The sequence below is a fragment of the Mytilus trossulus genome, chromosome 11 (genome assembly GCF_036588685.1).
Source record: "Mytilus trossulus isolate FHL-02 chromosome 11, PNRI_Mtr1.1.1.hap1, whole genome shotgun sequence".
Lineage (NCBI taxonomy): Eukaryota > Metazoa > Mollusca > Bivalvia > Mytilida > Mytilidae > Mytilus > Mytilus trossulus.
Window position 1 is genome coordinate 65,164,166 of NC_086383.1, and position 26,715 is coordinate 65,190,880.

The following is a 26,715-nucleotide window of genomic DNA, read 5'->3' on the forward strand; positions in this document are numbered from 1 at the left end:
GCCAAATATTTATTAAATGACATTTATCTTAATAGGTGGCATTAGAATGGAGATAACTGTATTGTGTTTTAAGCTTAAGGTTCCATAAACCTGATTTTTCAGTTGCAAATATCTATTTCTATATCTCCGCTCCACGTCGCTAGGTAAACTCAATTTGCGACCATAAAATCAACGTTTTACGAAGGCCAAGCTTAAAATACAGTATATATATCTTCTAAATGTACTCAGCTAAAGAATATACAAGAGAAATTGATTATTCATTTTAATTTACAAATTATCACAAAAGATTTCTGTTATCAGCACTTTCAAACATTGTAAATACACACAATTACAAACACATGTAAAGGAAGCACTTGTACATGGTACAAACATAATTATAACAATTATTAATAAATATTTTATCTCAACTAACATGTGTATTACTGACGTTGTAAATGCGCTTGTTTCATTGGTGTGGATTTTTCACAAGAGTAGAGGGTATTGCAATATTTAAAAAAAAAGGACTCTGATTGTATCTTGAATTTGTATTTCCAAGGGTACTTAAAATCATATTTCATCGAAGCCATCAAGTCAATGTAAACTGATTCATGTATCCAATGATTTAATAAATACACAGTATGTTGTGTATTTTTAATATCACATGATCAATATCTACAAACCTTGAGCTAAGTAATGGTCAATGTTAACAAATAGTTTACTTCATTTCCAATTGAAAAGTGTTTATTTTTTTCACAAAGAAATCACCATAAACACAAACATTTACATGGTCAATACCTGTTATAAATGATTAATGAGGAATTCTTATTTAAAGTGTCTTGGTAAATTTATAAATTATTGCTTGCATTTATCATTTCTATTTTTGAATAATCTAATTTTGGATGTAACACATCTTCTGATTGGCTGACGATATTGTGTTATCAACCCATATACATAATTTAGTCATGTGACCGTGATGTCATCAACGTTTTATCATGGTTTTCTACGGTTTAAAATGAAAATGTGGTGCACACTGTTAAATAACCCACTACACGCGTTATTCAGTGTGCACCAATTTTTTTATGTTATTTCTTCATAGACAGAAAAAACATAACAGTTATTCCTTAAAGAAAGGACAAAAATGCTAGAATAAGTATTGCAATTTCAGGACTAGCTACATAGAGATATTAGGATGGGAGTTCTTACTACAACCAGACGAGGACAAGTACATGCCATTTGATCAGTCTAATTTGTTCATAATGTATGGAGATTGTGTTTAAAAGAATTGTACAATTCCTACAATTTAAGGCAGGGCATAATTAAAATATTAAGCTCTATATTAAGCACAAAACAATAGGATCTTAACTATGGGGATTATCAAGGAAAATTTTATGGGATAGTTGGACAAAAGTGAATTTTTACTTTGGATTCGGACCTGAATTACATCTTTTGTAAAATGTTAAGGGACATTTGACCTTGCAAAATGTCAACCAGAAGTGACTGAATGAACCAGCAGTAGTCATTTGTGCACTCATTTCAAGAAAAAGTACCTAGAATCCATATATTCTTAAATTGGGAATTCTATAATTTTTTGGGAATCAGTATGAATAAAGCTATCATAATTGTTCTGTTGCGGTAATATATAAAAGCATTCAACATTCAAAACATGAGTATACTACAAAGATGAAGTGTACTGTAATTTTAATTGTGTGAAGTAAATCGTTTATACAGTGTGATCATGAATTAGATTTGTTATAAAGGCACAGAAATAATATACATTTATGAAGAAGTGCGAACAATGATAATAAAAATATAATTATGAGGATAATGAATTTGTTCTCATTCATGATAAAATCATATTCAATCTATCTTTGTTTGTTTTGATCATAATAGTTTCAGAATATTTGTAATTCAATTTGACATTCCTGAATTTTGACTCATCATTAGGTAAAAAGTACCTTATTCTACTATGACTATTTTATTACACAGCAGTTATTCTGCATCAATCAGAATTATTTAACTGTGAGCTAAAGGGAAACAACTTCAAATTGATTTGGAGAAATTCAGTTGAGACAGAGTGCAAACCTTGTAATATTTGTTTACCCTTTAAGATATGGAAAATAAATAAACCTAAACGAACACTAAATTACCTCCCTTATAATTAACAAATAACATGAATTGTAATCAATAATTTCATACATGATTCTGTCATGACAAAAAAAGTTTATAATCTCTGGTGGATCAATTGATAATAAACTGATAGATCAATTGTGTATAATCTCATGGATCAATTGCTCATTAGAATAATCCACTCCTGAGCAAATAAAGAGCAGATAACTCTGTAATATGAAGGAAAGATAACTCTATCAAATTGCTGGATCAGCTAAGGTGTTATAGTCTGGCGGAGCACCACTATCACTCACAAGATTCTGTCGAGAAGAATTAATGTCATCATTGTCCGAGTCTGCTGACAAATGTTTTCTCCTTTGTTGAGCATCATAAAGTTTGGCTTTATTTATTGGTGGACCTAAAAATAAAACAAAAAAAAGATGTGATAATTAAGATATGTGTAATATAAGTTCGTTTCTACTTTTCTGAAATTGTTTTAACATGACAAAACATGAGTTCCCAAACCCTTGTATGGCTGTTCTATCTAAATATGAGTTAAAAAGCATGTCCTACAAGTACCAATAAACCATAACATTTGGCTAATAATGCATTTTCAATGATCATTTTTGAGTTTTTCCTTCTTGTAAAGGCAATGCAAATATAGTGAACATAAGAAAATTTTCTAATAAGATTGTCATCCTTTCTCTTCTACAGAGTCTGGTTATAGATATAATCTTAAGATACTAATAATAATGGTTAAAATAGACATGGTGGTGTTGTGGTGGAGTTTGGGGATTAGGAGATTAAGTTTGGTACCTGCAAACATGTTTATCCCCACCACATACTGTAAGTATCTGACCCTAGTCAGTCTGGAGCAGTAATTCAGTGGTTGTCTTTTTTTATGTAAATAATATTTGTTTTTCTTTTCTTTTATTTTGTACATAGATTAAGGTGAGTTTCTGCATTTATATTGATTTTTAATTATCATTTTTTTGTTTGTTGTCCTGTTAGGCTTTTGTTAATATTTGACGGCCATACAGTGACTGTAAAGTTGCTGACTTTTTACATCATTTGGTCTCTGGTGGATAGTTAGTCTCCTAAACAATCATACCACACCTTCTTATTTAGGAACAATTTTAGTCCTCATATGGTGTATCAAAAATTATCAAACTGATGAAAACATATGTGCAAGCACAGACAATGTATGACAGATTTTAAATGTAAAATTTTATGTTGTTTCCTTAGAATGGAGATATCAATATTTTATTTTAAACTCCAACATCATCAAAAAAACCTGTATACTGGCTCCCCTAACATGTTGCCAGTAAAGTAAATGTTTGACCATCAAATCACTAATTGATGCTGTTAGAGCTGAAAATACAATACAGTTATCTCCTGTATATATACGATCATTTCTGAAGTTTTATTAAATAATTTACCTATATAACTGAGTAACACTGGCAAGAATATAAGACCATGTGTAGCACCATACAACACCATTCCAAGGTACATTCTGAAGTAAAATACTTGGAAAAGCTGGGACTTAGAAAAAGCTAGAACTATAATTCCTCCTAACTTAGTCAATGTTATACCACTAAGTACCTGAAAAGAGAAATAAAAATATCAAATGCAATAATCACAAATGTAAGGAAGACCCATTGAAACTATTACATACTAAGACTGTTTTAAATTTGACATCACATATAAATACACATAATTATACTTTTTTGTTTGACTTGAACTAAGTTGATTTTTTTGGTATAAGAACTCATCGTTGAATTGTTGTAGACACAACTATACAATCTTACAAGCTAAAAATGTTATCATTTCTTTTCATTTTTAATATAATTATTTATTCAGGTCTCAGATAAGGTACATAATAGACATATTTACACCTGTATGCCAATTTGTCTGACATTACATAAAAATGACTCAATTTCACTTAAAATTCCACATCACAAATTTAAAAACTTGACATTGCGATTCAAAAGTCATTGTTGCTTGACATCAGAAATTTTTTGGAGCAGATATAAGGTCATACGGAGACAAAATTCAGTTTGATTCAAAAAATGTAAAAATGTTTGTGTGACATTCCAAGTTTGTGGTTTATATTTCCTCTTCCCAGGCCCAGGCTGTTTCTTGAATACAAACACACATGTCTGTGTTTTTATCCAAACACAAAAATCAATGCATTTGTAATTCATAAAATAATCTAAGTTAGTTGTGAAAGTGACCTCCACATAATTTAGAATACAGCTAGCTAGTGGATTGTCTAATTGACAATCATACCCTATATCCCTGATGTCCTTATTATTATAACTGGTATAAACCTATTCTTCTTCTAGAAAGAGATGCCTGTATATTCCAGAGTATGATTATATACTCACAGAGCTTCCCATATGTGCTAGAGCTTCCTCTGCTCTCATTAGTTTGGTTGGCTGTAAACTCACAGCAAAAGCTCGGACTATATGAGCACAAAATTCAACAGCTATACCAACAGCCTAAAAGAGAAGCAAATAAAGCTACAATAGAATTCCTATTATTTAAATTATGGTTATAAAAGGATAGTTTGAAAAATTAAACATTTTAGGAAAACTGAAAGTCTCTTATAATCTCTATTATTCAATAAATTATCATTAAACTAATAATGTGTCTGTGCCATTTCATTTTTTCAATATCAAACATGGGTGGGTATTCATTCCAGTATCTTAATTTCTCCCATAATTATTACCTATTCTTTATATTTTAGCACTGAATTGTTCTCTATTCTTGTTTTTTGTGTTTTATCATCTCTAACATGCATGAAATATTTGCCAATGGACAATAATCAACCATCAAATTAATAAATTAATTTTTTGGCCCCTTTTCCCTTCCATTTTTCTCTATTCTGTTTTAAAACCCCTTCATGACCCTCATTCATGAACAATAACAACTTACCATCACTAGATTGACCAATGAAACAGCATTAAGTGTGATATCCCAGAAGTACATCATGCCACATATATCAATAACAATCATGGATACCACGAGAACAACCAGCACGGCGGAGAAAAAGTCGAATCCAATCAGGATAAAGGTGACAACAAAGATGGCTACCATACACAGAGCAATGTTAAATATGGTGTCATGTACAACTGTCAGGTACTGCTCGTAGTATACATAGAAAATACTGAAAAATAAAATAAATTTCATGTACAATGATTAGGTGATATTTCTGGTATACATAGAAAATACTGGAAAATGATAACATTAGTGTTATGTACAATGGTTAGATACTGCTCATAATATACCTAGAAAATACTGAAAAATAAAAACATAAGTTTTTGTGTGCAATGGTTAGGTACTGCTTATATAGTCCGGCGGCTTTGTGAAAAATTGTGCACATCCTGTTACAAGCATGAAATTTGGCATAGACCTTCCTCAACTATTACTCTTTTATTTCAGATAGGGAGGCATTTGAAAAAAATGTCTCACTTCCGGCAAAATCCAAAATGGCGGACATCATACTTAAATCAGCCCAATATCGAAGGCTAGCGTGTAAAAATGTGTTATTATCATGCTACTATCAAAATATTTGGTACAGACCTTTGTGGTTTACTACTTTTGGATAAATTAAATAGATTAGATGTCTTCAGAAACCCCACTTCCGGTTAAAATCCAATATGGCGGACATTGTACTTAGATAGGCTTATTTTTTAGGGAGGGTAATTGAAATGTGTTTTAACGTATTGCTTTTATAATTTCATTGTGTATGAACCTTTCTTTGGTGCTTCTGATGGAGACAATGTATAAGACATATGTTTTAAAAACCCTTACTTCCGGAAGTATCCAAAATGGCGGACAGAGAAATATCAATTTTTTATTCAAATTTTCAACTTTTTTCAAAATGTAAAGAAAATGATTTTATTTTGTGCTGTTCATTAAACTTTTTGCTTTAAGTTATCCCCAAAACCACTTATTCTAGCATGTAGTAAATGCTAAGATATAAAGTTGACACTTCCGGTAAAAATATGACGTGAATTTCAAAGATGAGTACTCAATCTATTTCTTCGATGAAGAGTTTTGGATAGATTGATTTAAACAAAATAAAATCACTACAGTACTAAAAAATATTTAAAATTACTACTATTTGGCCAAGAATACATGCTTATTCACAGTCAACACCACATGCACACAAGGCAGTGCACGGGAGACCCAATTTTACACATTAAAAATAACCGCAGCATCCTTTCTTACATCAATAATGTACAAGCTTCTGAAAAAATGATGAGGTCTCAGAAAGCGTTTTTATAAAAGGGACCCTCTTTGTCCCTTCGCAATCCATTAGTGACAAGACTAGGTAGCATAAGAGTCAATCCAAAGCCTGTCTCACTAAACACCTGCATTAGTAAATTACATGCTTGAAAAGACTAGAACAAGTCGTGGGAATAGCCTCACTTAAAATGAGTTTTCCCTTTTGTGCAACAATTGACCATCTTGCTTCGTTAATCATGTTAGATCTTATAAGTTTGTGCGATCTTACAGTACAACCCCGGTGATTTAGGCTGATCAATCATCATTCTTTATGTTGAAGTCACATCTTCAAATACCATCAATGTCTCCCACGCAGTCTTTTTTTTCCTTTTCAAGCAAAGGAAACAGTATCACAACCCGTCATAAGGTATGGGTCAGAAATAAAAGTGTGTGATCACTCATTGCCTAGTGCATTTGAAAGGCCATTGATAGATATAAATCCAAAGATTGTTGCCTCCCCAAATACAATCCATAGTTCGTATGCCCCTAGTTACGGAATAGCGAAAAAGGATTGACAGCATCATCAGTGACTGTTAATCACGACTCGTTTAAGTGCGTGTTTCACTGCAGCAGACACATGCACCATGATTTAATTGTCAGTCTCTTTATGTGGACATGGTGCTTCACTTAAAATACATCACGTGGTGAATAAGACAGAATATCCTAGGCATTTGTTGCTACAACTACCATACTCATCAAAGACTTCATCCACTCTTGTTACAGTCTCAAGGTATTTTATTAAGGTAAGGACATAATACCCAATCAACATATTCGTTAGGAAACACCTTGAAACTGTAACATGTGAACATAGACAATACTGGTAGTTTGAAAGCTGCTAAAAGAAGCAAGGGCAACATTTAGGGGAAATGGAATACACAGACGAACCCAGGATTAAAAACATCCTCAAAATTCGGAAAGTTTTCTGAGAGATGACGACAGTAAGAAAGAACCTTTAAGTTTTCATTCACAGGAGCTTGCTCAATACAATTTTAAGTACAAGGTAGTCGAAGCAACAAATGCTTAGGATGTTCAGTGTTATCCACCACTTGGCGATGTTTCAAGTTTAGCACCATGTTTACACGAAGAGACTGACACTAGAATCAAGATAGATGTGTCTGATGCAGTGAAACATAGACTTAACTGAGTCATGACTCAAACAGTCGATACTGATGTCATTGCTGTTTCGCTATTCCGTGACATAGGGGCAGACAAACTATGGATTGTGTTTGGGAGGGCAAAAGACTTTGGATTAATATCTATCAATGACCTTTCAAATGCACTAGGCATTAAAAGATAACACGTTTGCTGGAAAAGGAACTGCGTTGGTGACATTAATGGAGTTTGAAGATGTGACTATAGCATTTAGAATGATGATTGACCAGCCAACATCACCATATGGATTTGATGTTTAATGTCATTGAATACGATACGTGGTTTTGTTGGAAGATCGAAAAAAAAAAGAAACAGTTAACAAGGCAAGAAAATATGTGTTTTTGCAGAATTTATGGATGTGAGAAGCAATATTACAGTCTTTGTAAATGTTGGAAATCAGCTATCCGATTCTGGATTGCGGCCTACTGAGTATGCTGATTGGGTATTATGTCCTTACCTAAATAAAATACCTTGAAACTGAAATACGAGTGGATGAAGTCTTGGATGTGTATGGTAGTCATAGCAACAAATGGTCAGGATATTCTATCTTATCCACCACGTAATGTATTTCAAGTTCAGCACAAAGTTCACATTTAGAGGCAGACACTAAAATCATGGTGCATGTGTCTGATGCAGTGAAACACGCACTTAAACAAGTCATGATTCGAACAGTCGCTATTCTGTGACATAGGGGTAGACGAACTATGGATTGTGTTTGGGAGGGCAAAAGACTTTGGATTAATATCTATCAATGGCCTTTCAAATGCACTTGGCAATGAGTGATCTGAGTGATGTGAAACACTTATTGTTATCCATGTCTTTACCTGTTGTGTAATGGTTCTCTCTTTGCTTGAAAGGGGGGAAAAGACTATGTGGGAGACATTGAATGCATTTGAAGAAGTGACTTTAACAAAAAGAATGATGATTAATCAGACTAAATCACCAGGGTTTTACTGTAAGATCGCACAAACTTACCAGATGGGTATAACATGGATAACGAAGCAAGAAAATAACTATTTTCGCAACAGGGACGGCTTTTTGAGGCTATTCCCCCAAGATGGTCTAGTCTTTTCCAGCATGTAAATCATGCAATATACTTCGGTAGGTGTTTAGGGAGACAAGCTTGGGATTGGCTCTTATGCTACCCACTCTAGGTGGGGACAAAGAGGATAACTTTTGAAAAAACTCTTTTCATTTTGTCAAAAGCTTATACATTGTGGATGTCAGAAAGTATACCGCGGTCATTTTTAATGTGGAAAATCGGGTATCCCGTGCACTGCGATGTGTGCATGTCATGGTGACTGTGAATAAACATTAATTTTTGGCCAGATAGTAATAATTTTAAATAATTTTTAGTTCTATAGTGATTTTATTTTGTTTTAATCAATCTATCCAAAACTCTACATCGAAGAAATAGATTGAGGACTCATCTTTGAAATTTACGTCATATTTTTAACCGGAAGTGTCAACTTTATATCTAAATATTTACAACATGCTAGAATAAGTGGTTTTGAGGATAACTTTAAGCCAAAAGTTTAATGACCAGCACAAAATAAAATCATTTTCTTTACATTTTGAAAAAAGTTGAAAATTTGAATAAAAAATTGATATTTTAATGTCCGCCATTTTGGATATTACCGGAAGAAAATGTTTTTAAGACATATGTCTTATGCATTGTCTCCATCAGAAGCACCAAAGAAAGGTTCATACACAATGAAATGATAGTAGCAATACGTTAAAACACATTTCAGTTACCCTCCCTAAAAAATAAGCTTATTTAAGAACAATGTCAGCCATATTGGATTTTAACCGGAAGTGGGGTTTCTGAAGACATCTTATCTATTTAATTTATCCAAAAGTAGTAAACCACAAAGGTCTGTACCAAATATTATGATAGTAGCATGATAATAACACATTTTTACACGCTAGCCTTCGATATTGGGCTGATTTAAGTATGATGTCCGCCATTTTGGATTTTGCCGGAAGTGAGACATTTTTTTCAAATGCCTCCCTATCTGAAATAAAAGAGTAATAGTTGAGGAAGGTCTATGCCAAATTTCATGCTTGTAACAGCATGTGCACAATTCGTCTGAAATATGCTTGTAGCCGCCGGACTAATAGTATTAGATGGAAAATACTGAAAAAGAATAACACAAATGTCATGTACAATAGGTAAATACTACTCCTAGTGTTAGATGAAAATACTGAAACACTAGTTTCATGATGTATGACTTTTAATTATACATGCATATACATGTGTATATAAGTTCTCCTTGTTCACAGAAAATAATGAACAATAATAATGTAAGTGTCATGTACTACTGTCAGGTACTGCTCATAGTTTACAGATGAAATATTGCACAATCATAACACAAGGGTCATGAACAAATGCTAGGTACTGCTCATAAAATAAGAAGATTTTTTTTAGTTTTGTGTTTTAACACAACTTTTAAGCAATACATTAAGGCTATTTCGTGGCGGTCAGTTTTTCTTGGTGGAGGAAGCTGGAGTGCCCAGAAAAAACCACTGACCTTCGATAGGAAAACTGACAATCGTAGTCAATTAAAATTGGATTCTAGTGCATCCACACGAGCGGGTTCAACTCACAACCTTAGTGTTTACTGGCTAGTGATCACAGTAGTAACTACGTAGACCACTTGGCCACCACATTATAATAATTAATAACTAACCTGTAAGGGAATACAGTTGCATTAGAGGTTTTAGTAGTGATGGTTTTTGTTATGTTTTCTCCAATCTTCCTAGCTTCACGTAAAGCTCCAATAAAATCCTCATTTGTCCTCAGTATTGTGTGGTAGGTCATAAAATAGGTCGCTAAAATATAGAAACAAAAGTTCATACCAGTTACTGTAATAATTTATGAGCTTTTACGTCTAGTCTCCTTCAAATTTAACAACATTTAAAGTCTCTAAATATAATTGTTTTTATACATGGATAATTTGAGTATCTGGTGTTTCCTACAAAAACAGGCGTTCTGTGAGTATTGCCATATGCCTGTTTACAGTTTATTTCTATCCTCTTTCCACTATTTGTAGCTTTTGTTTTGCTGATAATTTTTGCTTTCTTATAATTATATTCAAATTACAATGTCATAGACTTACACAAAAAAGTTGGTAAAATAATCATCTAAGGTTAAGAATGATATGGAGTCAACTAGAAATTTCAGCCATGTTGACTTGTTTGTAGATTTTGTTTTGGTGATTAATTGTGCTTATCAAAGTGTTCACCTATCTATTGTAGTTTTTAAGATAATAAGCAAATGTAATAATACAAAAGGAGAATACTGTATAGCAGGTTATTTTCGTGGGTGTAAAATTTCGCGATTTACATTGAATAAGGTATACGAAATATTTTGGCGTTTATTATTTTGACAGATTTAAAACTTTAATCAATACTCTTGCATGAACACTGTTAAATTGGCAAAATATATTTTGGCGATTTTTTTTCTATCCGCGAAAGTAAGCAAAAAATTAGACATCACAAAAATAACCCGCTATACGGTAAGTGTGGGCATCATCTGTGTCCAAAGCTTTGGACACAGATGATGCCCACACATTATTAAGGGTCATAACTAGAGAACTGTAAAAGTGACACCACCAAAATTCAAACTTGATCTGTGTTTCATGCTAATAAATAAGTATTGTATAGAAAGTTTCATAAAATTGTGTTGAAGTAAATAAACTAAAGAACAAAAACTAATTTTGGGAAATACAGACAGGCAAAGCCACAACTGGGACATACAGACAGACAAAGCCATGACTGGGACATAACAATAAAGATAGAGAATGAATTTACATGTTGTAACATACCTCCTACTTGTGTTTTGTTGTGAATAATATTAACTCCACTTCCATAGGCAGCATGACCTCTGAAAAAGAAAAATATAAAAATTAGTTAGTACTTAGAAATAGGTGTCAGATATATAAATTGGAAATCAAAGTTGATTTAAATAACAGAAGACACTTTTAAAAAAAAAATTGTTGTTTCACAAAGCAGTTTTTTTTTCTTGCCCACAGGTACATATATATAATGTCTATATTGTGTTTTGCAAAACATTGTTTTTCAAATTGTGTATTAAATGAATTTCAGAAAATTATTGCTATTTCAATGCAGTCAAGTGACAAAATTACAAGATTAGTTATTGCAATTTAAGGAATAGTCTCAGAAAATTACTGTGACAGTAAATGAGAGGTTAAAATCTTAAAATGAAGTGACCTTTTATATCTACATATAAAAGTTCAGGTATTAAAATTCATGCAAGGTTTTTAAACATCACCCTTAAAAAAGATCTGAACTTTGAACTGTACCAAATGGAATCAGAGTTCAATTAGAAAAACAGTGAAAACACAAATAACGTTAAAACAATTTTTATAAAAACTCGGTCTTATCCAATACAACTGATCTTTAGGTAATTAACATCAGACTGGTGATAATTATAGAACAAATTTCCTGTTATTGTATTCAGATTTCAATAATTTCCTCCAACAAAATATTTTTCTAGATGCAATCTGAAATCATAAAAGTTTTTTTCTATATTTTCATTATCTTCTTTGGTTCTTTAACATGAACAAAGCCAATAATTAATCGTGCTCGATTTGAAAGTTTCCTGTAACTAATCCTAAAACAAACAGAAGCCTTCTACTACTAAACGAATTGATGCCAAAAGCCTTGTCAGTAATGGAAGCAATTTATAGAGTTTTACCCCCCTCAATGTTTAGTACATCAGCAACTAAATGTCTTAAATAAACATGCACATTAGGAATGAAGAAGGATATACTGCAATAAAAAAGAAGACAAAGAAGACAGCAAACTAACAACTGAAATAATCAATAGGTTTAGAGGTCAACATTGTCTTCAACAAATAAGGTGTCTGTAAAATAGGTCAAGCACTAAAAAGTCATTTTTTTTTTAAATGGAAATCTGTGTTCAGCTGAAATCCATTCTAATTGTCCATAGTACACACTTTCATTTTCTATGTTCAGTGAACCATGATATAGGTGTCAAAACTCTAATTTGGCATTAAAATTAGAAAGATCATAGCATAAGGAACATGTGTACTAAGTTTTAAGTTGATTGGATTTGAATATCATCCAAAATTACCTTGACCAAAAACTTTAACCTAAAACCAGACAGACAAACTAAAGGATGCACATACCAAAACCAAGAATGTGTCTATAGTACACAGATGCCCCACTCCAGTATCATTTTCCATGTTCAATGGAACGTGAAATGGGTAAAAAATATAATTAGGCATTAAAATTAGAAAGATCATATCATATGGAACATGTGTACTAAGTTTCAAGTTGATTGGACTTTAGCTTCATCAAAAACTACCTTGACCAACCTGCAGCGGGACAGACGGACGAATGAACAGAAGGTCAAATGAACAGACGCACAGACCAGAAAACATAATGCCCCTCTTCTATCGTAAAACACAATGCCCCTCTACTATCGTAGGTGGGGTATAAAAACACAATGCCCCTCTAAGTTGGTCGTGAAAACCCAGTGGAAAACAAAAGGATTCAAGAAGGTCAAATATCCACAAAAATAAAGAAATCCACAGTATTCCTAACCTGTTGACCTTTGAATAAACTTTGTTTTTAATTATATTGTTTGGTTGTTTCCTCATTGACATGTATCACAAATATCCTTATTTAGTTGTGAGCTTTTGTCAAGGTTGGCATAAAAGTAAAATCACAAAAAATACTGAACTCTGAGGAAAATTCAAAACAGTAACTCCCTAATCAAATGGCAAAATCAAAAGCCCAACACATCAAACAAATGAATAATAACTGTCATATACAAAAGAAATTTACACTTCATTAAACAATTCAATTCTTGGTTTGTCATTCCCCAAAAATCCACTAAAAATAGTGAAACCCAGGAAATAATTATAAACTACAGTCACTGAAAGTAAGAAAACCAATGTATTCAGTACTAAAATAATTACAACTTTTAAAATTTAAAGAATCTTACTTGAAATTAAATAAGCATTGATTTCATAAATGTTGAACTGTCTTTTAATTAAATAACCTTGAATAAAAAAGAACAATAATAAATGTGGTTTTATATTTACAAAAGCTTTGTATCATATTATAGCATTGAGAAAGCTTGCAACATTTCTTCTGTTTGTCAAAACTATAAAAGGTTTGATTTTGAATAAATCATTTGTAATATTATCACAACAGATGCTGTATCACAACTTTGTCACATGATCTTGGAAGATGAAAGGAGATTTGAGGGTCTGCATGATGTAGTATCGTATATTCTAAAATTATTGCGAGCATTTATAAATGCAATTTTTCAAATATAGACATAAATGCAAGTTTGTTAAATTGTGATTTTTGCGATTTCCAAAAAATCTGCAATCTATGTTTCAGTTATCAGAATACAAGCTCTCACCTAGTCTCATTATTAAAACCTTGCAATAATTTCTGAACTTGAAGTATTCAATAGGCAAAACATACAAAATAAAGGGGAAAAAACAATGAAAAAATTGGCAAAAATTAAAAAAAAAGAGAATAATCTGCAAAATAATATATAATAGTGGAAATTGCCATAAAAATCAGAATTCATAATTTTAAGACCCTACGTTTACCATACCCTCGGATATTACAACTTTGAAACATGATCTTGTAAGATGAAAGGTGATTCGAGGGTCTTCATGGATGGAAGAATCAATGGGTAACAGATTTTTTCTGTCCAAGGACCATAACTCTGCACAAAATCATCAGACAGATGGAGTGTAAACTATTAAAAAGTGTACAGATACATGTTATTACTTTAAAATGAGTTTATTTAATTTCCGTATGAGCAAAACCAATAGAGTGTCCATTTTAATCTTCTTCGTCATTCAGAATACATGTAGAACTGACATTGCAGTTATAATAGAGAAATCACCCAGCCCAGGTGCACCTCATGTTTAATTGGAACATGATTAGTTTACAAAGTGAAAGAAAACCCTCATATAAGAACTAGAAATTAGATTTCTTCCCAAAAGTACTATATTTGAACTAATTTAGAAGTTCTGACCTTTTAAATAAATGTTCACTAATTATTCATCAATCTAAAGACTCATTAATACATATTCCGATAACTTCTGTAAGTACACTGTACACACATACATTTTTTTCACAGGGAATGTCACTAAAACCCTTACATGAAGCATTTATGCATCTATATATATACACGGTTTTATCCAACATGTCCAACTCAATCATAGATTTGAACCTTGTTTTTAATTTAAACTTGTATATTTATATAATATTTATAAAATAAAATATTTATAAATAAAAATTTTGTGGGTCAATGTCATTATGGAACCAAGGCTGTGGTATATTCCATTTATAATATTACACATTTTTTCTTTAAAAAAAGCGTTTACATGTAGATATGTCATGTATGTAGGTAATTAGAACTTTCTAAATATTTAGTAAATACCAAAAGATCAATTACACAGATTTTGGTTTAAAAGTACAAAGCTGTAAACAATCTGTCATCACTAATAAACATGATGCAGTTAAGTAAATAGTTTGTTTGATACAAAATTAAAAGGTAATTTAAAGGGGTAGAAATTCTTTTCATCAAAAACATTTTCAGCTGAAGTTAGGGATTTTTTACAGGAATAAAATGCAGAATGGAAATGAGAAAATTGTGTCAGAGACAACAACCCGACCAAAGAGCAGAATAGTTATCAAAAGTACCAGGATTATAATTTAGTACGCCAGACCATGTTTCGTCTACATAAGACTCATCAGTGATGCTCATATCAAAATATTTATAAAGCCAAACAATTACAAAGTTGAAGAGCATTGAGGATCCAAAATTCCCAAAATTTGTGTCAAATACAAAATACAGCTGCATGCCATCAATGGATCCTGAACACAGCGAGAAAGTCCACAAGTTGAATTAATAGGGTCCAAGGTCAGGGACCTGTCTTTTTTAATAGGGGACTTTTCATAGTAAAATTAAAAAAAAACAAACTTGGACCTCCCGTTTTTTACACTTGGGCTGGCTATATACAGAACTGTTGACTAGGAGAACCTTTTTCTTTAAACTTCAAATAGTCCTAAACCTTTCATTAATCAAACCAAATCAGACCAGACAAAAGTAAGGGCTTATACTCCTTAAGATTTTTGTTTTTGTACTCTACACAGATCAAAATATGTTACTTCTGATTTATAAATTCTGATTTCAAAAGCTAACAATTTGACAAATAGCTAATGTTAGGATCATCAAAAGAATATTTAACACTTGCCTAAAAGTTAGTCAATATGTAAACCTTTATCAAGAACAAAATGTATCTATTGTCAGAATCTAAAAAAAGAGTAATATAAGTGCAGACCAATTCCATTTTTCAACATGCCTCTCAGTAGTAAGCTATTGATAACTACAAATCTCCAAGCTGCAAGTTTTTCAAATAACTACCGTTAGGATCTTAAAAAGAAAATATACCCTTTTCCTAAAAGTTAGTCAATATAGTAAGCATTTATCAATAAAAAAATAAAATATTGTCAGAATCTAAAAAAAGAGTAATATAAGTGCAGACCAATTCCATTTTTCAACATGCCTCTCAGAAGTAAACTATTAAAACTGTCAATAACAAGAATCTGCAGGCAGTAGTAATAAGTGCATTATAAATCCTGCTGCACAATATGCACTATTGAACTTATTTACATATGAATCTGCCTCAACGATTACCACTCTCCTATAAATTGTCAGTATGGATTACCGTGACAAATTAAATAACGTTGTTTATTGAACATAGTGTCATTTCAACTTCTAATTTGTAAACATTTTTGTGCAGTGTGTTGTTTCAATATATTGATGAAATTTATTGGAAGTTCAACAATTTAGATAACTTTGCACATATTTGATGATTGATTTGTATCTTATACTGAGAATAAAATGTTTATAAATTTCATAACTTGCACATTGAGGACTAAACAGATAAAATTTCTCTTCACATAGTGAGTATGATTTTTAACATTATTTATCCTTCTACTTTTTTTTTTTTTTTTTTTAACTCTTTCCATTTTTAAATTAGATAATTTCTCTGTCAGTCTATTAAACTGATGTTTTATTAATGTTTTTTTGAACACTTAATTTGTCAATCTTTTAAACTAATTTGTAAATCTCTTTACTTCTATGAGTACATTTCTTTCTAACACAAAACAATGCAAATGGCTAAGCGTGCACATGTTTTGATCATTTGTTTCTAACATACTTTTGCAAAGTTTACATAAACTTTGACAAACTATGCACTTGTTAGAAATGCGTCTACAGTTTGTCGTCTGTTAGTACAAACCCTACATTTGTTTCTGACTTCAACCTGATTTAACGAAGTATGTGTTTCTACGTTTGTGAAAAGTATGTTTACCAACAACATGTGCAAGCATTATTGAAAGTTCAAACAGGGTCAGTAAACACTGATTAAACATGTATATGTTTCTACAAAGAAAAACAACAACAAACGCCACACAACATTTACAAAATTTTGGTTAGAAAGAAATGTACTCTATGTCAATCTTTTAACTTCATTGTAAATCTCTTTACTACTTTTTAATAAATCTTTTTAACTACTTGTTAATCTTTTTAACTACTTTGTTAATCTTTTAACTACTTTGCTAATCTTTTAACTTCTTTGTTAATCTTTTAACTACTTTGTTAATCTTTAAACTAACTTTGTTAATCTTTTAACTACTTTGTTAATCTTTTAACTACTTTGTTAATCTTTTAACTACTTTGTTAATCTATTATTATGATTTTCCCTCTGAGTTGAAGACCAATTGATGGCCTTTGGCTGTTATCTGCTCTTTGGTCGGGGTGTTGTCTTTAGCTTTCCCATTTCCATTCTCAATTTTAATTACTTAAGCATTGTTTATTTATTCATTTACTTTGTCAATATATATATGTTAAGCTTTATTTTATTAATCTATCAATATATATTGAACATCTTACATTATTTTATTTTATTTGCCTACTAACTAAATACATTTTTTAGTTACAAAAAATGTTGTTTAACTATGAATTAATAATGGACAAAAAACAAAACAAATAAAGAATAAACTCAAATGGTCTAAAAAATAAGAATACAGAATTGTAATTTGCTATTCAGACCCTAAAGGCAATGCTCACTACTCATGTTTTGAACTTTACTATTTGTACTGTGTTACCTTTTTAGATTTACACATTTTTGCATTTTAGTCATTTAAGTGTTTTTTTTTATATAAATGTTTCTATATTTCTAAAACTGCATCAGTAATTAACATGATAAAGTTTCAATTAAATAATTTGAAATTCTTGTTGTTTCTAATCTAATTTTCATACTTTATTTCACCTCTAACATTTCATAAGAAACATCAAAAATCATTTTTATGCTCACTTAAATTCTATATATTACTTCTACTTCAATTTAAGGGAAAACATTCAAACGACATCTTTAGGTTGCCAATATTTCATCTCACACATTTATTAGGACAGATCGAGAATGTATTGGTTTTACTCATTGTTACATTTGAATATTCTTTTACAAATCCCCTTAAAACAATAAGTTTTACATTAATCAGTATCCTTTCCTTTTCAAATAAACTCATCATAGATACCAGGACTTAATTTAGTATATACGCCAGACGCGCATTAAACATGTTTGCTGAAATTCATTTCAAAATAATAAAGTAATATTTTGGTTTCAGGTGAGCAGTTAATTTGCAGAGGACAATAGTGCACATCAAACATCTTTAGACTTGTATCTATCCTTGATACACTGTATCTATCCTAAATACACCGTATCTATCCTAAATACACCGTATCTATCCTAAATACACCTGCATATTTGTCTTACAATTCCAAGTGAAACAAAACAGGATGGAAAGACAAGAGGAGAATAGCCATGCTCAGACATTTGGTGAGACAGACATTAATATAACCATATCAAACCTCTTTTTCACAACAAATATGACTGACATTTCTACATCCAAATCATTTCTTGTGGACAATACAACATCACTAGACGATGACTACGAGGATCTTAATAAGAAATTGGATGTTATCTTTGGAGTTATCTCCCTTGTGATAACGCCTCTGGTTATTGGTGGCAATGCTTTAGTTATTATCTCCCTTTTTAAATTCCGCCGATTACGGACCACTACAAACATGTTCATTGGAAGCCTTGCGCTGTCCGACTTCTTACTTGGACTACTGACCCTTCCAATGTATGCGCTCTTTTATCTTTACCCGGTTATGAACAAATGGAAATATTTATGTCTCTTTAAATATTCCTCCGTCATACTTTCCATGAGTTCATCATTGATTAACCTTGTTGTAATAGCAGTCGATCGCTACATCGCAATTTTACACCCATTGAAATACCAAATACTAATGACTAAACAGAGAGCCAAAAAAATTATAATATGTGTTTGGATATACCATGGTATTATTGGCTCTCTGCCAAGCTTTGGATGGAACAATTATGATAAATATAACGGCACTGTGTGTGACTTTTTTGTCGTTCTACCCCAAGCTTATTCACTGTTCACAGCGCCTACAACCATACTAGTAGGTTTACTGATTTCACTATACTTATATTGCCATATTTACAAAGTGGCTCGAGAACACAACAAAAAGATGGTGGAAAGGAAAGGGACACAACTCAATCGTCAATTTTCAAAAGACACGAAATCGGCAAAAGCCATGGTCATCATTCTGTTTTTCTTTTTCATATTTTGGGTGCCGTTCATGTTAGCTGGACCATTGAAATATGTGAAGATTGCCAAAAATCTGTTCAATATCATCAAAAACTTTGCACTGAGCCTAGCCATGAGCAATTCTGCTATCAACCCGTTCATGTACTGTTGGTTACGAAAAGATTTCAAGTGTGCTTTTCAGGACCTGATAAAAAATTACATATGTTCGAAAATACCGAAACCTGATTGGTCAAGCAGCTCAAACAGTAGTGAAGATGAAAACAGACGTACAGAACAAAATGTGCATGTGTCCAGTATTGATTTACAAATACAACACAGTAACACAGTAGACTCTGGTTTTACTTTTAATGAAGATTAAAATAAAATGTGTGAGAATAACACATCACAAAAGACACAAATGTATTGTAATGTCACTTTGAGTGTGACAATGTGTGAAGTATGTTATTATTCATAGTTAGAAGTCTTGCTTATATGACAAAATAACACAGTAGACTCTGGTTACAATGTAAATGAAGATTAAAATGAAATATTGAGAATAACACACAAAAGAAATATCAATATTGTAATGTCACTTGAGTGTAAAGCATGTATTTACTAATAGTAAAAGATTTCATACAAGTTTGAGGTCTTGCTTATATAACAAATGAACATGGTATACTATTGTTTTACTATAAATGAAGATTAAAAAGAAATGTATGAGAATAATAGACAAAAGACACATATGTATTGTATTGTCACTTGAGTGTTTAGTATAAAATTGAGAATGGAAATGGAATATGTTTTTATTTATAGTGAGAACATCCATACAAGTTAGAGGTCTTGCTTATTCTATACCTTAAAGTGATCAATTATATAAATTTACGATATATGTATTAGAACCTTGGTCATTTATTCTCGAGAAAAAGCATATGAAATTGATTGACATCTTATCCAGTTCTAAAGAACAATTGAGGTTATTAACTTGAAGTGGAAAATTGGAAAGAAGTGCTATCTGTTATCAAAGATCTTTTAATGATGTTTTTAAATATGTTGTAGAATTTTAATTTACATCTGTGAATGATTAATGATTGGTGTGAGATTATTAACAGAACAATCCTATGTTAAATATTGTTAAATTTTTAATGACATTTTTAAATAAAGTGTAAATTGTTGTTTCATTTTTTAACAACTGAATAATTAATTGCTGTTAAATTATAACAGAACAATCCTTATGTTGTATATTGTTAAACTTTTAATGATATTTTTAAATATAGTGTAAATTGTTATTTAACTTTTTGACATCTGAATAATTAATTGCTGTTAAATTATAACAGAACAATCCTTGTTGTATATTGTTAAACTTTTATATTTTTAAATATAGTGTAAATTGTTATTTAATATTTTAAATCTGAATCATTAATTGCTGTACGATTATTAACAGAACAATCCTTTGTTGTATATTGTTAAACTTTTATATTTTTAAATATAGTGTAAATTTTTATTTAATATTTTAACATCTGAATCATTTATTGCTGTACGATTATTAACAGAACAATCCTTTGTTGTATATTGTTAAACTTTTATATTTTTAAATATAGTGTAAATTTTTATTTAATATTTTAACATCTGAATCATTAATTGCTGTACGATTATTAACAGAACAATCCTTTGTTGTATATTGTTAAACTTTTATATTTTTAAATATAGTGTAAATTTTTATTTAATATTTTAACATCTGAATCATTAATTGCTGTACGATTATTAACAGAACAATCCTTTGTTGTATATTGTTAAACTTTTATATTTTTAAATATAGTGTAAATTTTTATTTAATTTTTTGACATCTGAATCATAAATTGCTGTAAGATAATAACAGAACAATCCTTATGTTGTATATTACACATTATTATTGTTTTAAATATATGTATACCAAGTTGGTCCACCAATATTGACTCAGTATTCCCTGTTAATGTTGTTATTATTATTATATTTATTTTTATTCATGTTATAGATATCAATATAATTTTATTAAATTTGGATTATTATCATGAACAATATGCATGATATGTATAAGTTGTTGTGTGTCTTTTATTGGCAATAAATATTAGAAGTATTTTGCATTTTGATTTAAGTTGTTAAAAGTCACAGTGTACATAATTGTTTATTTGTAAAGGACAATAAGTTATTTTTAATGACCTTGACTATCCATTCAGATAAACATAGATTCTTACATTGATACCAGATAGGCGGCGGGGACTTTAAAATTTATAATTTTACTATCGAGATTGGATAAATCTGATAAACCACGAGTAACTATGTAAGAATCTGTTTCTCTAATGATTAAGAAGACATTTTCTTTTTTTGTTAACCGAAAAATCTCCTTCGAGTGCCTTTCACATTGCACGAAGTTGTCATTTTCATTAACACCTGTTATCATATTTTGATTTATCCATTTAGCTAAAAAGGTCATGACCCTTAAAATCATCCAATGATCTTTTGAGATCATCGGCAACCATACGTTGATTTATTTTTTTTATTATAATTGGTTTGCAAAGGGATAAATTTCTATATAATCAGAGAAATATATATATGTTTAGAAGGTCCTTTGCTGGTACTCTCTTACATTTCAACACAAAAGCAATACAAGAAGGCTTCAAGAACAACAATGTTTCCAATTTCATTCCTCTTCCTAACAAATTATTAGCACAATACCATGGCTACTATATATGACAAAAAAAGGGGTTCATCCAGATCTTAAGGCACAGGATATGGTTTACTGTATAGAAATATTCCACAAATTGATTCAACAATCTAAAATATAATACTGTGGATTTATTTCTTTTTAAAGGTACCAATTTATTTGGATTAAGGAAAACTTACATGATCATGGATATTTAATTGCATGGTTTTGTCAAAGTCTGCATACAAGGTAATAGAACATTTGTTATTTGTTGAACAATCAATACCCAAGGAATCCACGAAAAATTGGTATCCAACAAATAATTATGAAACTTTGTCAGGTATTTCGAACAAAAGTTAAAAATAGAATGAAATTCAAAACAGTGTGGCTGTGGCCATTGATTGACACATTGAATTCATCCATTGACTAGGACAATTTAAGTGAAGTTTGTATGTAACGAACACTGCTCACTATGCACTTTTAAAAGACTCTTAAACTATGGGGTCACCAAAGGTTCTCAACACCTAAAAGTAAAGTCTTCAAAGTAATTTGAAAAATTAATCAGAAATAACACAATGTTTTGATATATTTCAATTATATAAATCAAAACATAAAGATTATTCCTGATTAATTTTTCCAATTATTTTATAATTAAAGGCATTTAGAAACCTTTGGTGACCCCACAGTTTAAATGTCTTTCGTAGGTATTTCCTGAACAGTGGTCCTTACAGACAAACATTCACATAAATTGTCCCAGTCAATGGATGAATGTAATCTGTCAATCAATAGCCACAGCCACATTGTTTTGAATTTCATTCTATCCAATACTCCACCTTGAATAACCCTCAAACACTTGAGGTTATACCATTTTTGAGAATGTAACATTATTGTACTCAGACTCAGAAATGAACCAATCAAAATACTGGATCTGGTGTTCCAAGGACAAATTTTAGACTGAGTAAAGATTTAGACCTTACTTACCCTTTAGCACACTTGGTCCCTGGATTATCCTTTAAGTAAATTGGTAGATATCTCATGAAGTCTTGTGGAGTTGGTCGGCCATCAGGTCTTTTGTTCACAGGACAAGTCTTACAAGTTTTGTCAACTGAAAGAAATAAGATAATTCAACTATCAAATAACTTTGAAGGAAATGGTATAAGGGAGGTAAATCAAGTAAAGCCTCTATTTGAGATAATTTTCTCAAATCTTTATCCCCTTCCAAATGACAATCTAACTATTAAATAACATTGAAGGAAATGGTATAAGGGAGGTAATTCTAGTAAAACCTCTACTTGAGATAACTTTTTCAAATCTTCATCCCCTTCCCAATGATAATCTAACTATTAAATAACCTTTAAGGAAATGGAATAAGGGAGGCAATTCAAGTACAACCTCTATTTGAGATAACTTTCTCAAATCTTTACCCCCCTGCCAATGATAATACCACTATTAAATTATCTTTAAGGAAATGGTAAAAGGGAGATAATTCAACAATTTTCTCCAATTCAAATTCATCTTCTTAAATTAACTTCCCTTCTATAGATAAAGTATTTTGACACTTTTTTGAGTTTGGTAAGCATTTAGTTCTATATGGTAGTTGTGATATGTTTATCATAAAATAAGTTGAAAGTTGTTATTTTAATGATTTTTGCAAATCTTAACAAAAATTGGAAAAAATCTTCATTATATTGTATTTCTGGAGTTTAAAGACTGTATTATTTTCACCCCTGTTTGAAAGTTTGAATGGAGTAAAATGTGAAATAGAGAAGACTCAATTCTGTTATAATACCTACCTACTGTAGCAGGACAGAAAGTACCATTAGGAAACAGTCTACAACAGGGAGGACTTCCTCCTGGAGCCAACCAATCAAAGAAGTCATCTAGCCAGGAAGAAGTAGGCTGGGCTATATATGTACTAAAAAAGAAGGCAGAAAATCAGTATTTTTAATCAGCTGTATATATATAGATATAGGAAGATGTGGTATGAGTGCAAATGAGGCATCTCTCCATCCAATGTACATTTATAATATTTTCAGTTGAGAGAGTTGACCACAAATGAAATTTAACCAAGATTTTGACAGAAAATTGGGTAGTTTCAACATTAATTTCATAACTGTAATAGATCATCTTTAAGTACACTTTTTTTTTTATTATAAAAGCTACTAAGAGTCCCTAAAAAAGAATTCTAACACTACTCATATCTTGTTTTCCAAAATATACTCATTAAAGCTAATTTAATCTTTTTGCTCACAATACACTCATTAAAGCTATTTTATCATTTATTAAACTATACTAGCTAGTTCGCTAATTTACTGGCAGTATAGATCTGACCGACCAGTGAGTCCTGAGGACAGCCATTCCCTCCACACAGAGCATTCTGTCCTTGCTGTGTTAAGGTTCTTATTACTTTATTAATACTCACTAGTTAGCTAGTTTACTGGCCGTATAGATCTGACCGACCAGTGAGTCCTGAGGACAACCGTTCCCTCCACACAGAGCATTCTGTCCTTGCTGTGTCAAGGTTCTTATTACTTTATTAATACTCACTAGTTAGCTAGTTTACTGGCAGTATAGAGCTGACCGACCAGTGAGTCCTGAGGACAACCGTTCCCTCCACACAAAGCATTCTGTCCTTGCTGTGTCAAGGTTCTTATTACTTTATTAATACTCACTAGTTAGCTAGTTTACTGGCAGTATAGAGCTGACCGACCAGTGAGTCCTGAGGACAGCCGTTCCATCCACACAGAGCATTCTGTCCTTGTTGTGTCAAGGTTCTTATTACTTTATTAATACTCACTAGTTAGCTAATTTACTGGCAGTATAGATCTGACCGACCAGTGAGTCCTGAGGACAACCGTTCCCTCCACACAGAGCATTCTGTCCTTGCTGTGTCAAGGTTCTTATTACTTTATAAATACTCACTAGTTAGCTAGTTTACTGGCAGTATAGAGCTGACCGACCAGTGAGTCCTGAGGACAGCCGTTCCCTCCACACAGAGCATTCTGTCCTTGTTGTGTGGTGTAATCATGTCCCTCTTTCACAACAAAGTATACAGGTGCACCGACATGCAGGTACGTAGATTCATTTCCAAAATATCTCAATACGTAAGAATCCTACAAGTAGAAATATCAATAAATTTGTAAAACAAGAATGGGCTCACTGAAATGTTTCAAAACATGAGTCTAAGAAGTCAAAATATCAATAAATTTGTAAAACAAGAATGGGCTCACTGAAATGTTTCAAAACATGAGTCTAAGAAGTCAAAATATCAATAAATTTGTAAAACAAGAATGGGCTCACTGAAATGTTTCAAAACATGAGTCTTAGAAGTCAAAATATCAATAAATTTGTAAAACAAGAATGGGCTCACTGAAATGTTTCAAAACATGAGTCTAAGAAGTTAAAATATCAATAAATTTGTAAAACAAGAATGGGCTCACTTAAATGTTTCAAAACATGAGTCTAAGAAGTCAAAATATCAATAAATTTGTAAAACAAGAATGGGCTCACTAAAATGTTTCAAAACATGAGTCTAAGAAGTCAAAATATCAATAAATTTGTAAAACAAGAATGGGCTCACTAAAATGTTTCAAAACATGAGTCTTAGAAGTCAAAATATCAATAAATTTGTAAAACAAGAATGGGCTCACTAAAATGTTTCAAAACATGAGTCTAAGAAGTCAAAATATCAATAAATTTGTAAAACAAGAATGGGCTCACTAAAATGTTTCAAAACATGAGTCTTAGAAGTCAAAATATCAATAAATTTGTAAAACAAAAAACATGAGTCTTAGAAGTCAAAATATCAATAAATTTGTAAAACAAGAATGGGCTCACTAAAATGTTTCAAAACATGAGTCTAAGAAGTCAAAATATCAATAAATTTGTAAAACAAGAATGGGCTCACTAAAATGTTTCAAAACATGAGTCTTAGAAGTCAAAATATCAATAAATTTGTAAAACAAGAATGGGCTCACTAAAATGTTTCAAAACATGAGTCTAAGAAGTCAAAATATCAATAAATTTGTAAAACAAGAATGGGCTCACTAAAATGTTTCAAAACATCAGTCTTAGAAGTCAAAATATCAATAAATTTGTAAAACAAGAATGGGCTCACTAAAATGTTTCAAAACATGAGTCTAAGAAGTCAAAATATCAATAAATTTGTAAAACAAGAATGGGCTCACTAAAATGTTTCAAAACATGAGTCTTAGAAGTCAAAATATCAATAAATTTGTAAAACAAGAATAGGCTCACTGAAATGTTTCAAAACATGAGTCTAAGAAGTCAAAATATCAATAAATTTGTAAAACAAGAATGGGCTCACTTAAATGTTTCAAAACATGAGTCTAAGAAGTCAAAATATCAATAAATTTGTAAAACAAGAATGGGCTCACTAAAATGTTTCAAAACATGAGTCTTAGAAGTCAAAATATCAATAAATTTGTAAAACAAGAATGGGCTCACTTAAATGTTTCAAAACATGAGTCTAAGAAGTCAAAATATCAATAAATTTGTAAAACAAGAATGGGCTCACTTAAATGTTTCAAAACATGAGTCTTAGAAGTCAAAATATCAATAAATTTGTAAAACAAGAATGGGCTCACTTAAATGTTTCAAAACATGAGTCTAAGAAGTCAAAATATCAATAAATTTGTAAAACAAGAATGGGCTCACTTAAATGTTTCAAAACATGAGTCTAAGAAGTCAAAATATCAATAAATTTGTAAAACAAGAATGGGCTCACTTAAATGTTTCAAAACATGAGTCTTAGAAGTCAAAATATCAACAAATGTGTAGAAA

General features: G+C 31.1%; 2 protein-coding genes across 2 annotated transcripts in view; one reads left to right on the plus strand and one right to left on the minus strand.

Annotated features, from left to right (window-relative positions):
* Positions 1-245: 245 nt before the first annotated feature.
* Positions 246-26,715, minus strand: part of LOC134691421 (NPC intracellular cholesterol transporter 1-like) — a 45,422-nt gene continuing 18,952 nt past the window's right edge. The window contains exons 14-22 of the mRNA XM_063551944.1: positions 24,835-25,025; positions 23,706-23,827; positions 22,894-23,017; positions 11,358-11,416; positions 10,221-10,362; positions 5,023-5,254; positions 4,473-4,586; positions 3,525-3,687; positions 246-2,503 (exon numbers count right to left, since the gene is read on the minus strand). Of these exons, the coding sequence (XP_063408014.1) occupies positions 2,343-2,503; positions 3,525-3,687; positions 4,473-4,586; positions 5,023-5,254; positions 10,221-10,362; positions 11,358-11,416; positions 22,894-23,017; positions 23,706-23,827; positions 24,835-25,025 (1,308 nt within the window). The 3' untranslated portion in view covers positions 246-2,342. The remainder of the gene's footprint in view (positions 2,504-3,524; positions 3,688-4,472; positions 4,587-5,022; positions 5,255-10,220; positions 10,363-11,357; positions 11,417-22,893; positions 23,018-23,705; positions 23,828-24,834; positions 25,026-26,715) is intronic.
* On the plus strand, positions 18,342-20,221 carry LOC134691422 (adenosine receptor A1-like). Its single transcript, XM_063551945.1, has one exon. It carries the CDS (start codon positions 18,415-18,417, stop codon positions 19,609-19,611), a length of 1,197 nt encoding a protein of 398 aa, XP_063408015.1. The 5' UTR covers positions 18,342-18,414; the 3' UTR covers positions 19,612-20,221.

What these genes read in the sequence shown, in the direction of transcription:
- LOC134691422 (XM_063551945.1), top strand. Translation starts at nt 18,415, where the DNA reads ATGGAAAGACAAGAGGAGAATAGCCATGCTCAGACATTTGGTGAGACA.